At 38.9% G+C, this 15,475-nt stretch overlaps 1 protein-coding gene across 1 annotated transcript in view; it reads left to right on the top strand.

The window, feature by feature from the left end:
- Positions 1 to 15,475, top strand: part of UNC5C (unc-5 netrin receptor C) — a 353,904-nt gene that overhangs the window by 323,642 nt on the left and 14,787 nt on the right. Inside the window, exons 11-13 of the mRNA XM_018554497.1 lie at positions 2,161 to 2,505; positions 5,209 to 5,296; positions 12,665 to 12,833. Of these exons, the coding sequence (XP_018409999.1) occupies positions 2,161 to 2,505; positions 5,209 to 5,296; positions 12,665 to 12,833 (602 nt within the window). The remainder of the gene's footprint in view (positions 1 to 2,160; positions 2,506 to 5,208; positions 5,297 to 12,664; positions 12,834 to 15,475) is intronic.

The following is a 15,475-nucleotide window of genomic DNA, read 5'->3' as shown; positions in this document are numbered from 1 at the left end:
TATATATATATATATCTAAGTAATGATCATGCTCAATATGTAGTTTATACTTTTGATACAAATGAATCACTAGTAACTAGCCCTGATCTACCTTTCACCATGTCTCATATCCTCGTGAATGGTGATTTTTATAAAACTGATGTATAGTAGGACGAAACCTTAGGCTCTTTTCACACGGGTGGTTCGATCAGGTCCACCTGTCAGTTTTTTTAGGCGGACCCGATCGGCTACTTAGTGTAAGTCTATGGGCAGCCGTATGTAAACGGATGGGCGTCCTTTTACACCCGGTTATCCCCGCCGCCAGCCAGGTCTGGACAAACAAATGGATCGGAGATACGTTTCGCTGGACCTGATTGTGCCAGATAAGGGTAATCTGATGTAAGCAGACACATGTCCGTTTTCATCCGATTCCCCATAGACAGACATGGGTCCGGTAATTGCAGTTTTTTCCTCCATCACAAGAGAGAGAAAAAAACTGTGCGGACATGGATGTGACAGCAATGACATCTGCTCCGCACTGCCAAGATCAGGAGAGGATCCGTGCACGAATCCTCTCCTGATCAGCCCATGTGAAAGGGACCTTAGGCGGCTTCGGCGGCTAGTCACAATAGCCCGTACAGCAGCTGAAGGCAGCCGAGCCGAACGGCATATGCTTTGGCTCTAGTGAGCCAAAGTGGCAGCCGAAGCTGGGAGAATGGCCTGCCAAGGGGCCGGTCGTTCTCCATGCAAATGACAGCTGGGCGGATCTTACGACTGGCTCCGCCCAGTTTTAATGACAGATCAGCGTCCCCAAATGACCCAGGGACACTGATCTGTCATTAAACAATAACAACTGGCCGGAGCTGGCCATGACGTTGTTATTCATTGGCCAGGACCTGCTAGATGACTCCGGCAGGTGCCAGCCAATAGGAAACAGTTGGGCAGAGCTAGCTGCCACCGCTAGCTCTGCCTAATTGTTTTTCTTTTTATTATTTTTTTTTACTTTCCTATTCTTTTACATTTTGAAAATAATTTTTCAACCTCTATTTTTTTTTCCATTCATCTAGCTGTTCTGCTCGCTACGTTGGAGGTACTGTGCAGAATACCTCCAACGTACTTACTGCCGTTCTGCGCCTATGAGAATAGGGGCAAACGGCAGCAAGTGAGCTGCTGGAGCTTTGGCTCAGCTGATCCAAATAATGAAAAATGGATCAGCTCACAGACCCAAACAACGGCAATACTTAAAAAACAGCAATATGTCCAGAAGCTAGAACAGAATATGCCTGTGCATAGATTCAGCTGTATTACTGACAGAAATCAGTAATAGCAGTCAGGCTGAGGCCTACAGGTTGTACTCACTCGATATATAAGACTTAAAATGATTTTGCAGCAACAGCATTATCAAAAATACATTACATATTTATACCATATACTGCATTTGGCTACAGGGAAATTATAGCTGCCATTCACCAGCTAATGCGCCAGTTTTAGCTCTGAAGTAGGCTGTGCAGAAGCTTTTGAAAAGATTGTTTGTGCAAATTATTGGTGTTGTCTAAAGCCACCATGCTGCGTTGCTGCAATGTGTCACTGAATTGACTCTGGTTTTGTCAGATTTGACAGCTAAATTTTTCTCACAGCTAACAGAGCCATCACAGAAAGACGCAGCCACACACCATTATGGCTTCTTCTTTCTTTGTTTGTACATGAAGTAAATAAACCGCTCGTTACCTTGGATTAGCTGAAATAAGTATGTCTGCCATTTACGCGTGCTGTCATATAAACAAAACACCCGATTATGGAAAGAACGTTTCTGCATGTGACATGCTTTATTTGTGAAAGATTTAACAGGCAAACTAAATTTCCTCATCACATAATAGCTTTTTGCAGGAAGCACGGTAAAATACTCTGAGCAGCAAGCACTAAATCAGCCTGACGGATTTCCCTCTTGTGCAATATCTGGTGACTGCCTATTTCATTTTTTCCATGTGCTGTTTACTTACAAATCAGCTTACTGCAAAAACATAAGCATTAGTGAAAAAGGGAAATTATACTATAAGACATAACACCTGCATTACCTGTGTTAAACCTAATTAAATAAGGTGTTTGTGTTTGTTTTAATGAATCCAATAAAAAATGTTGCATTCTCTATATCTATTGATTACAACAATTAATTGTTTGTAGATCTCCTGGCGATTCCACCAGACCTAACATCAGCAGCGGCAATGTACAGAGGACCTGTGTATGCTCTCCATGATGTATCTGACAAGATCCCAATGACTAATTCGCCTCTCCTCGACCCGCTTCCCAATTTGAAAATTAAAGTGTACAGCTCGTCTGGTGCTGTAACGCCTCAAGATGATCTTTCGGATTATTCCTCAAAACTTTCTCCTCAAATTACTCAGTCTCTACTGGAGAATGATACCCTAAACATGAAGAACCAGAGCCTAGCAAGGCAGACAGATCCATCCTGCACTGCTTTTGGAACATTTAACTCATTGGGTGGACACCTGATTATACCCAATTCAGGTATGTGGTTAGATATGGATTGCTGTATATGGCCTAACTGTACTAGACTGGAAATAATTGGGGGCATTTATGTGTTTGGTGTAAAACAAAAGGTTACATGCCAAAACAGCCTGGCAAACATTGCTTTAATTTTCATATTTGGAGGTAGAGGGACACAATCGTATTGAAATAGAACTGAAGCCAAAAACGTTTTTTAAATTTTCGGATAAAGTAAGGGAGGTTTATAACTCCTGTAAGCTTTTTTGCCATCTGTGTGCCATTGGGGATATTTCCCTTCATTTCCTATTACATAGCCACACCCGAAAAAAGTGAGAGGAAATCCCTCCAAAGAGAGGGACATTCCTGGTGATCAGAAAGGTCACCAGAATTAGAGTCCATATTGGAATATTTGTAATCTATTGCTGTTCTGATGAGAACCCAAAATTTTAGATTCTCCTTCACTTTCAGTAATAACGTTTACCAGGACAAGTAGAGTGAATCTCTACAATGGGGCACAGACAGCAACAAAAATAGCTACATTTGTCCTAAAATTGTTCTTATACATCTCCACTCCAAAACTGAAAAAAAGTTTGGCTTCAGTTGCATTTCAAAGCCTAGCTCCAGCAAAACTGTGGAAGGGGCAAACCTCTATGTGTGACCCCATTTCGGTATTTCTTTTTATTCCTGTCTGTTTGGCAAGAGTTTAAAAATGAAGGACATGAGGAAAAATCTCACAGTCCTTTTTTATCTTAAAGTTGTCCAACTGAATTGTAAGTGAAGGGAATTCCCATCAATGGGCCACTGGCAAAAAAATAATCAAATTCTAGTTAAGTAAGGAAGATTTAGAGCCTGGTGCCAACCGACAACCTGCAGCCTTTTGGTAGTTACAGTGTTGCCCGTGGGTCAGTTTACCTTGCCTAGATGCTTACGCAAGGACAGTAAAAGGAAATATTTGTTAGACTGGTTTCTACTCGATACATTATTTTGTTTATTATTTTCCGCACTTTCCTACTTTTTTTCTGCGCTATTTGTTCTTTATGCTCTTTCTGCATACTGTTTTCTGTGACCTTTTACATGGATCTTTGTGTTGTGAGGCCAGTAATGGCAGTGATCTCTAGTAATCTCTCATAACATGTCTTCAGTGTCTGACCCTTTTGTGCGGTAAAACTTGGCTCCAACCATTCCTGCAGCAAGTCTCCATTCTTTGACCATGTCCTGTAGCAAGCAGTTCCTTACCATCTACTGTAATATGTGTAGTGTCTAACCATCTACTGTAGTGTGTCAAGTCTATGACTACTTTCTGTAGCACTGCAAACATTGTGCATTATAGGAGGCCCTTTGACGATGTCAGGGGATTTTCTTGAGGCCCTTTGTATAAAGTAATTTGACCACCACTGGTTAAGAGCCTCTCTAAGATTTATGTTGTCTCACATGAAAATTATTTCCTTTCACTTCCTGTCTTGGTGACTGTATCAGAGAGAACAGGTAGAAAGGAGAAATATATTTATGGGGACATAATTTAAAATCTAACATAAAAAAACCTAAAGTGACACACTCAATTATGTTTATCACGACACACATTTTGACCTTTCCCCACTCTATTCAAAAATCCAAAACCAAATTGCTTCAGAAGCACTTTATTTTTGTGCTATGCAGAACTTCATTTTACTATAGTATTAACATACGTAACAGACACTTTTGAGGGTAACAACCATACTTTAGGTTTATGCTGTTTTTCAAAATTAGTGTATGTCAAGGCAAAAAATGTCCCTGTCATTTAAAGACCCTGCAAGTACAGAAAAATACCTGCTGATTGATCAGAAATGCTCTCAGCTCTTAAATCCTGTTATGGGCTGACAACACATAGCATTTCTGTGAACTGGTGTCAGCCCTGCCCAGGGTGTTTTGCAAAACTACTTAACCACTCCTATTTATAGATCTCTGCGACTTATCTTTCTGTAGTCCAAGATTAGAACTAGGAGGACACTTTGAGATAACAATGGATGTGTGCAGAGACAGCTATGAATTTCTGAAAAGATTAACAGGTTTTGTTGCACTTCCCAAACATACTTTAAAAATGCTCTGTTCATTCACTAGGAACATTACTGAATGCCTAAGTATTCAAATGCAATTCTATACTGTACTTTATTTGTGTGCAAATCCATCCTTTTTGTGCCAGTATACCCGCTGACCTACATTGGATGTAATCCATTCAAGGCTTTCTGTGGTATGCACAGTTCCACAGCACAAAGTTATATAATATACATGTGTCCATCACATCAGAACTTTCATTGTACAAGTAGCTTAAAATACAACATCTCTTTCTATTTCCATCTGGCAGGAATATCACTCAGAAATTGGACTTGTGTTACCTCCTCGTTTCTATTGTGTATTGCCTTAATACATATGATTGAATGTTTGTTTTCCTTAAAAAAAAAAAAAAAGAACAGAACGTTGCTTTTTCAGTCTTTTCCTACCATTTCACCTCACACCAATTATTTTGCTTTTGAGAGCCATAAGTAGAGCTTCAATCGCCATGGCAACATATCTCATATTGGCTGTGAGGACTTTGAGGAATCCAACATTGCCCTGTAAAATGAATTCTTTTTATGAAAACATAAATGCAAGCTTGAAACATAAATTGCCTGTCTTCGCCTTACAAGCATTATTTCCTATTATTTAATTGATTTTTCTGTTTGTTTCTTTTATCTTCTTATTCTTTAGGAGTGAGCTTGCTGATCCCTGCTGGGGCAGTACCTCAGGGAAGAGTGTATGAAATGTATGTCACTGTTCACAGGAAGGAGAACATGAGGTAACTGTCTGTGTGTTGAGTATCTGCTTAATCTTACACAACGACATTGGTGGTCAATCCCTGCTCAAAGTGAAACAAAATGTTCTTATTTGAAGCAGAGGACAAAGTATATATATATATATTTAGTCGGTGTATTTAAACATTATAAATGTACGACGAGTATAGCCCAAAACCTATATTTTAACACAAAAAGTAGGGGGTCGTCTTATACGCCGAGTCATCTTATACGCCGGCAAATATGGTAAGTATATATGTATATATATATATACCTAGAATATCAGCCATAAATATTGTAATCCTTTCCCTGCCAAGCCCTGTTCTTCACTTTAACCTCAAGCAGCCAAACCAGTTTGCCATGTGTCACTTTTTTTGATCATGCTTCACTACTTTTGACTTACAGGCACAGCACGATGATACAATTACAATGCATTAGGTATGTTATAGAACTGGGCTCTGCAGGAAAAGTTCATTGAATCTATACAGAAGTCATACCCTCCTACATAAGTGAAAATTGTTAAAGTCTGCACCCACTACTTAATTACCTGTAGGTGCACTCATTTGTTCCCACAAATGTTTAAATGTTTTCTTGGTAGGTCTGAATAATTAAACACATGGCACCCATGCACATAACATTTTTATTGACCATAGGCTAAGCAATTGGGTTACTGTACTGGTAGCTTCTATCATATTTAACTTGCACAATTTTTACTCAACAGACAAGCCTAACAAATATTGAATAAAGTAGAGTCTGTATATGTAATATGCTAAATTGTTGAAATTATATGTAGAGAAATAAAGACCTTGTAGTGTGAGGTGTCCATGGGAACTGAGGAGCATGCGATAAATGGAAGCATGGAAAATGTTAATTTACACCAGAGGTCACCTTCACAGTCATTGACACAATGTACTTGTTGATTAAAGCAATCTTCTAAGAAAAAAGAGAACAGCAAGGCTGATGAGTCTGAAATATTTTCAATAGTAAAGCAAAAAAGTTTTTAGATGAGAGAAAAGGCACAGAGTAGGACTAAGGGTTAATGTGAACACTGCCATCTACCTGCATGTGCCATTGACTGCTGGTCTAATAGTCACATGTTTCAGGTACTGCGGGGAAAGTCAAAGCACTTAGCCAACACATAAAGGTTTGTTGGAGTTCAAGTATAATTAGGGGGCAGACATCTAACACACATGTAACAGATTTCAGCTTCGGGAAATGTGGCCTAACTATTCAGTCTGAAACTGCTATATAGGATGGCTTAGTGGATTGAAAAAGTACTTGCCCATTGCTTAGTCAAAGGTTTATGATAGCTGTTGATCACTGAGTCAGGAGTAGATGGGAGCTATTAATCAGCAGAGGATAGGAAGAGGGTATTTACATGGAACTAACAGTATGGGGGGTGTTACCTGTTAGGTAGAATACTTGCCTATACCAGATCTGCCAATGTCATATTGCTCCACCAGGGCATGACACAGTTCTCCATGAAGTCCTCCCCTTATGCACATGCATACAAATGTGGCAAACATCTGCAATCATTAAATAGTAGATTTTTGCTTTGCTGATATTTAATTCTCCTGAATATCAGCATGCAAATTTGTCTGATCTAAGAAAAAGAAGTAAAAAATTAGGAAATCCAAGTAACTGTAATTTACGATTTAAATGATTCTCTGCAGACTCCATCTTTCCATCCCCAGCATACTATTATCTGCCTTGATTGAACTGTTGATTCTCAGAATCCCGTCAGATATCTTTATGTGAGATAGATAAGGTAAAGAGATAGAGAGATAGATAAATAGATAGATAGATAGATAGATAGATAGATAGATAGATAGATAGATAGATAGATAGATAGATAGATCCTCTGCAGTAAATGTCAAAAATATAAATGCATTTAAAACAGTTAAACAGTAACAATTAAAAGAGAAAAATGCTCAATTGTTCCTATCTGACCTCTGTAGCTGCAGGTACTTTGAGGCAATTCTCCCTAAAAGAGACGCAATGAAATCATTCAAGTGGGTCTCAGCACTTTGCTCTACCCTTCTTCCAGTGTACTACCCTTTAAAGGTGAACTATGAGGTGAGTGCTTTTCACTCACCTCATAGTTCTAGCCGACCTGTGACAATGGGACTGTCACAGGTCGGCTCAGTAGATCGGGAAGTGAGCGAACACATTCCTGCGTTCGTCACTTCTCGATCCTGGGGAGGGGCTGGATTCCCCCCTCCCCGATCCGATCCTCCACGCTGAGTGGCTGATTGGACGGGGAGGGGGCGGGTACAGCTGGCTCTGCCTCTAGATAGGCAGAGCCAGCTGTCACTCACGCAGCTGGGCGGATCCAGACATAATTGTCAGGATCCGCTTCAGCTGCGGCTTCTCAGTATACCGCGAGATATAGCTCGCGGTATACTGAGCTTAGGGTGACGGGAGGACGCTAGCTTGTGTCCTACCGTTACCCTAAGGAGAACTATGGGGAAAAGCCCTAACCCCATAGTTCTCCTTTAAGGTAAAAAGAGCCTAAAATACAACAAATTCTTCACATGTTGTAACTAACTCTTTCTAAGTTGTGTGTTCTTTCTGCAACAAGATTATTTTTCTGGAACAGCTTAGCCATTGAACTTTTTTTACTTATGTCGCTAGTGTATACCATCCTGGTTCTTTCATGTTCACAAGCAGAATTATGTTCTTAGCTATTCTTGTCGACTAGATCAATGCGGCAAATTATTATTCAAATGGCAGTGCTGCCAAAACGTATTATTTCATGTGACTGTGTAGTACAGATGCATTCTTCACAATGAATTGGTTTATGGACACAGTCTAATCTTCTTACATCTCGAGCCATGTACGGCGCTAGGAGGGTATCCATCAGTGAAAGTGTGTGATTCACAACTACCAGTGCAAACGTTCTTTTGACCTACTTCATTAACCCATTCTACTTGAAGACGTTCCTATTTAAAGAATTTTCCCTGCTTAATGAAATCAGAATACCTTTATACTTTTATTTTCAATCCAAAATTTGGAATAATAACAATTTGTTGTGGGGGAGATGAGAGTTCATAAAAATGTCAAGTGCCAGGTTTGGATTTTTCATCTGACATAGTATGCATTGGACCTAAAGGGGTTAAATGAAAACTCCAGTCAGAACACTTATGTATTAGTATAGAATTAACTTTTGTCATGGTTAGCATTATTTTGGGCTACCTTAAAAAATCAGATTTCCATTGGTAGGGGAAGAAGTCACTGTAGGACAAGGGTAGCCAACACTTCAGCTCATCGACCCCTCAATACAGTAATAATAATAATAATGATCTTGTGAATACTGACTACATTTCCTATTGGCATCAGCATCTGCCATTAAGGTTCTTACCACTTCAGATTTGTGTTTTAGTAAAAACGCAGCAATCAGTTCTTTGGCACCATTCCTAATGCTATGGGTCTACTCACTGGCTCTCCAAAAAAGTATGAGGTGGGTGTACTCACTGGTTCTCCAACAGAGTTTGGGGATAATGTACTTACTGGCTCTCCAACAAACATTGAGGTGGGGGGAGTACACTCAGTACATGGCAATTACCAACATACAACTGATAGAGACAACTCAAGACCACTCTTGCTGGTGGATGACAATGCAATCCTGGGTAACAATGTTTCACCAGTAGCCACTTTACCTTCAGGACTTGGGACTGATGTGGACCTCTACAGGGACCTCAAAAGAATAATTGACCCCAATTAACATTCCAACATTTATAAACCAACCAATTTCCCTCAGACATTTACTGCCTACTTTTGACCAAGGGCCATTTTATAGACCCCCCTGGTTTGTCCCTTCAACCATTAGCAGTCAATATTGACCACTTTGGGGAACCCTGGCATAGGATGAAGTTGCTTTAGAGGGGGTGATGAACACAGATGCAGGACCAACATTGTAGAGCATTGTGTTTCTTCCAAGCAGTGCATTGTGGCTATCTTGACTTTGTAGGTAGATATGAACAGTAGCAAAAGCCATCAGTTTATTTTAAACACTATTAAGAAAAATTATATCATGTTTTAAACTAAAAACCTACAAAACCTATATATTAGGTTAAACCTGAATGCAGCTGATGTGATGTTAACAGAATATCATCGTAGACGTACGTGCAAAAGAGCTTTTGTTTTCCAGTGTTTTGAACTTATAGTAGATTTTAGCAATTTAACTCTACTATATTGCCACTAATGTGTAATTAATAACAGCGAGTATTTTTTATTACTTACTTTAAAATTTACGTTCATCAAGTTTTATTTTGAAGGGTCCCTATTTTTTTCTCACATGGAGCTTCTGACATTCTGTTGCTGACTCTTATCACCATATAATTTTATGTTCTTGTAGTAATGTGTGGCTGCCACTGAATCCGATCCCTAGTGATCTTCACTTTGCTGTGCACTTGTCAGGATGATCATATTTCTCAAGTGGCTGTCTCCACTGTAGAAGTGGCATTGAGGTCTTGACAACCTTTAAAAAGACACTGTTTGGATTGCAACAAAGAAAGCCACTTGAGCTAAGCAAAGTCATAAAATACACTTAAAAGTGAGGAAATGGAGAGGCAGTATAGAATTATGCTAGATGCTTTAATCAAATAGAAACCATTTGGATTTTTTGCTTTGAGAATGCTTTTTATTGAATTACAGAATAGTCTTTGTAATAATCATTGATTTCGAGTAAATTGTTTTCGAGAAAGGAATGTTTTCAGCACAAATGCATATAAACCCATGGTTAAAAAAAGAGTTAAAAAAAATGTAAGTCAGTTTAATCACATAGCACAAATAGCAATGTGTAGTTACTGACTTCACTGCCAATCTGCTGATCATAACTGCCCAAAAGCAAGTACGCATCCAATGAAGACAGATTTTCAGTTCTTGTTCTTAAATGAACATTAACATGCATTTTCAGATGTGGTTAAAGGAGAAATATCGGATGAGTGAAATACACCTATTCCAATTGTTAGAGCCGGCATGTGACATATACCGCTGATCACTCAGTTCACACACTTCTCCCTGCAGAGAGTGGTGACTGTCAGTCAATGCTCCCTACAGGGATTCCCCTCTCCATTCCTCCAGCGCTGACTGGAGGGACAGATAGAGAAGGGGCGGGTACAGCTGGCTCTGCATCTAGAGAGGCAGAACCAGCTGTCAATCAGGTAGGGTGGATTAACAATGTTGGGATTATTCCCTGCTGTAGCATGGCTTTGTTCTGTCAGCATATAGCGGGCAATTGCCCACTATAAGCTGACTTTTGGGTCACAGGAGGACATTGGTAACTGTCCTCCTGTCCTCCTGTGACCCTAAATAGAACTACGGCAGCTCATGTATTTCTCTCAATACAAATTCTCTTTAAAGGTTTGACAACCATGTACTGTTTATGGCCACCATAGACAGAATTTAACTGATGTAACCTGACATGTTTCAGCACAGAAACTATGAAGTTTTATTTGAATGCTTGCATGAAGTTGAGGTTTTCATACACTGTCAGCACAGATTTTAGTTACTGATGTTTACTAGAATCCAGTAACATTGTTATTTTTGGTATCAGTCTGCTGACCTTAGGGATATGTTGATGTTATTTTGAAGTCTACTGTATCGGTCACAGTTCATTATGGCACAATAAACATGCTTTCCTTTCATTAGAGTTGGGTACTGTATCCCAATAGAGACCTTTGTGACACTAAACTTTCTGAAGTTGAGACAGAAATCCACATTATCTCTTCATGCGCAAAGACTGCGTTAATTAACGTCTAGACAAGACAAATGAGAGCAAGAAGGCTTCTGCATGACACACACAGGCTTATCTGGCTACAGAGTGGTAAAGAATCGACTTGAATAGCATTCTTATATAACTAAAATATTTTCAAATAATCATATTTATAGATTAGGGGACCAATTTGTAACCATACAAAAATACACCATATAGCAAGACGTGGAAATCCAACAATTATCCGGTCTTTAGACAAATCAAACTAATCAAAGATTGTTTCTGACTGGCTGCTATAGGACAGTCCGTGTAACTGCTCCTAGGGCTATTTATATTAACCTTTAAATACTTTAGCTCTGCTAATAGGGCTTGCACTAATAACAATAACTATTTATATTAACCTTTAAATACTTTAGCTCTGCTAATAGGGCTTGCACTAATAACATTAGATTATTTTTCTTGTTTACTTTTTGCACATGATTTTAAAATGTCTTGCCCTACAAAAGCAACTTACATTCTGCTCACATGTGACATGAAATTAAACATACAGTACCTTATTTGAGCTCTACTATACATATCTGCTGGTTTTATTCAAAGGGCAAAACAATAATGACACTTGTTTCAACATACAACAGTCAAGGTGTTTACATTTGGCTCTTTACTACAGAGAACATAAACCTGATCAGAACTTAAATGAGAAGCAGTCAGGGTAAAATTGCCAGTAAACTTGCATGTTATAAGGTTATGCACTCCTGGAATTGCTTTTTAAATTGTGAACTATAGATGTTTGTGTGCTGAAGGTTTGAGTAAGTTGCTAGCTTGTCAGTACTGGTTTCTAATAGTGAGTGGGAATGGATGTCTCTATTTGATGGAATAGCATTGTTTGCAATGGCTAGTCAGTGTTTGGGATGAATGGAAGCCCAGACAGGTCTGCTAAACTCTTACAGGCACCAGACTTTACAGAACTTTTTCAAAGCTGTATATCTGAAACCACTATTTGTATTGAATATTTATTAAAATCTACCTTCATTAAATATAAACTACTCTTGCAGTAGGATTATTCCTGCACTGCAAGGGTTAACTTGAACAGGTAATTTTTTGTCTAGGGATATTGTGTAAAGGACTTTTTCTTACCTGATTCCTGCTCCCACAGGCTTTAAGAATAGTGCCTGCAGACTTCTCCTCCCTGCACTCTAGTGGTTGGAGGCTAATAACCCTGCATTATATTTGAGGATGCCGAGGGACAGTCCACAATTCAGTATACACCTTGTCTCCTCTTGAGTGTAGAGGAGACAAGGTGTATGCCACCTGCTGTTATGGTAAGTAAAAGTAATTTACACAGTAAACCTAGACAAAAAACAGCATTTAATCCTTGCAGTGTGGTGGTAGCCCCATTGCAAGGGGAGTCCCCCGCCCCCTTCCTAAAAATAAGCTTTAATTAACCTAGTGTTTTGTTTGGAATATATTTGCAGATATTTTAATAGTGCAAGCACAAGTACTGATATTCTTAACAGAATAGAAACGTTGGACCATTGAAGTGCAAAACGTACTTGAGACAAATAAAAACAGAAGTACAAAAAGTAAAATTGACTTCACAATGTAAATTACCAGTACAAAGCATCAATATTCTTGAATTCTGAATTACATTTTTTTTCAGGCCACCCATAGAAGACAGCCAGACACTTCTAACTCCTGTAGTAAGTTGCGGGCCACCGGGAGCACTGATGACTCGACCAGTCATTATTACAATGCATCACTGTGCAGAGACAAATGCAGAGGACTGGAAGATCCAGCTAAAAGAGCAATCTGTGCAAGGCCAGTGGGAGGTGAGTGACATCAAAGCTGAACCCATTCCTTAAGGCATAGTGGTTATAAAACAGATTTAGACCAACAAGTGCTAGCTGTGGAAGAGTTGTAAAAACAGCAATTGTCACCTTCCGCGTATCCAACAGAGCACTTTGAGATGCTGGAACCCTAACCAACCAATATATTAAACTTTTTTGAAATATAATCATTAAATATTCATTCAGATTGGTTGATGTTGGATCTGCTCTTTGTACATTGCTAATTTTTCAATATAATATTAATATATACTGAACACTGTGTTTATTATATTACAATGCTAAAAGCTCAAATTGCATCAGTAAAACTTAACTGTGTACAATGTAACTGTTTAGTGTTATTAGCTGAACAAATATGGAATTTACATGGGATTTAAAAAATATGTATCTTGTTTATTACTGTATGAGAGATTGTGCAGCTGCAGTGCCTAACTTCTTAATAGGTTGGTATCAGCCTTCAGCTCTGGGTCCTGGGTACAAATCCCATAAAGGTCATTATTTGCATGTTTGTATGTTCGCCCCGCATTTGCATTGGCATACTCTGGGTACTCCAGTTGCCACCCAAAATCCAAAACTTACTAGTAGGTGATCCAACTTCCTACCTACCCGGTCCTAGTGTGCAGGAGAGACATTACTATTATGAGATCCTTCAGGGTACAGTACCTGATGTACAGAATTCTGTGTACTCTTCAAAAGCACTTTGTAATATATATATATATATATGATAAATGCATAAATTTCTAGTATCTTTTCATCCAGCAACATATACTAAACATGTCACTAGTGTAATTGCGGCCACACATATATATTAGTATGATCATTTAATGAAACTAAACTAATCAAATAAAATACAAATTACAAACCCTTTATTCTCTTTATCAAGTGAGCTCTTGATTGATTATTAAGGTGGCCATACACTTTACAACCATCGCAAGACCTTAGTCTTGCGATGGTTGTAAAGTACTTTAAAAAACGTACGATCTGCCCATCTTGGACAGGCAGATCGTACTCTCGATCATCGCAAGCCCGCCCCCCTGAGGGGCGGGCTTACGATGACTGTAATGAGGGGCGGGCTTACGTTGACTGCCAACGGGCAGTGTGCGCGTGCGCACACTGGCCCGTTCGGCAGTTGTCGAACCAGCAGGCCACTAACTCGCCGAGAATCGTACGATTCCCGGCGGGTTTTCTAGCATGCTGGTTCGACGGAAGACGTGCGACCGTACAGTAGAAACGGTTGCACGCCTTCCATACACTGCACGATTCTCGTACGATAGCGGGATTTCAATGCGATTCTCGTACGCGAATCGTGCAGTGTATGGGCACCTTAACTCTGCCGAGTTGATTGGCCATGGTGAATTTTGCTAATCGCTACTGATCAATCGTCAAAAACATCTGTGTTTGTCAGAGAACCGATCATAGTACAGATAGATTAAACAATCATTTTTATATGGATGCAGATTATGGATTATGGATATGCAGATTTATGACTGATAGATCAGTATCTTCAATAAATATTTTCAATTGATTGTGAGGCACACAACTTTGTTCTATATTTTAATTGATGATTGATCATTCATTACTAGATCAGTTGCTTTATCTACAGCCACCTTAACATATTGGCCCAGATTTATGTGTAAGTGGCCATGTCAACAAGTAAAAAAAATATTCTTTGATAAGTATGATAACGTTAAGGGTGATGTTCTATTGATGTCCATGGGAAATTGCATAGGAAAACAATTTTTAGATCAGCTAAATTCTGTGTCACCTAATTTCACTGGTTCATATCATCACATGCTTAAATGTGCACAAACAGAAAAGATATATCTTGGATGTTTAGTTATAAAAAGGTGACCATAACTTTTATTAGTAAATTTATGTATCATCCTACTTTTTAACAGTCAACATTGTTGCTAAGGTAGGGAATGAGTTCAAATGACTTGCTGTTTGATGCCTCTAGTCAGCTAGTTGTTTGCTTTTCCCTGTGCGACCTTTGCAAAGAAGAAAATGAAAAATTGTTATGTATTTGGCACTAGCACCACATAGTGGACAAAGTACGATAGTGTCATTTCATTGCCTGTGGCCACATTAATGTCAAGGCTTCTTAGAAATCAATAGGCACTGTCAGATTTATTTGCTCACGTTTCAGTCCAGATATTTTCCGCTGGGTAAATTTTTAACGTTTTTAATAAAAGCAAGAAAGTAACACCATATTTATTTGTACCGCGCCAGTACAAACACAAATATGTGTCAGACATACTGTACAAATAAACAACAATTTTCTAAAAATAAAGAGCCAAGATGGGAAAATTAGATGGTTTAATAATTCAGAGGTAAAATAAAACAATTCAGTTTCATGAGAATGTTCAATAGTGACTTTTGGGTAACATCGGAAACATCACTGCAAATGATTGCTGAACGCATAAAATAGAAAATGCATTGATTTATAAAAGTAGTCACTTCTTTGGTGGTCCAGTAAACTTGTGGTCATTGCAAACACCCAGTTGTTGTTATAGGAAACCTGGAAACCTAATGTTCCATGCAGAAGGGAATTAAAATACTTGTCTTTGGAGCTTCTGGGTGCATTTCTAAATGCACCCAGAAGCATGCCATGCTTTGCTATGGCTGAA

Source organism: Nanorana parkeri, unplaced genomic scaffold, assembly GCF_000935625.1.
Source record: "Nanorana parkeri isolate BGI_ZX_2015 unplaced genomic scaffold, ASM93562v1 scaffold162, whole genome shotgun sequence".
Taxonomy (NCBI): Eukaryota; Metazoa; Chordata; class Amphibia; order Anura; family Dicroglossidae; genus Nanorana; species Nanorana parkeri.
The sequence above is the reverse complement of the archived record's forward strand: the minus strand, read 5'-3'. Positions and strand labels throughout refer to the sequence as shown.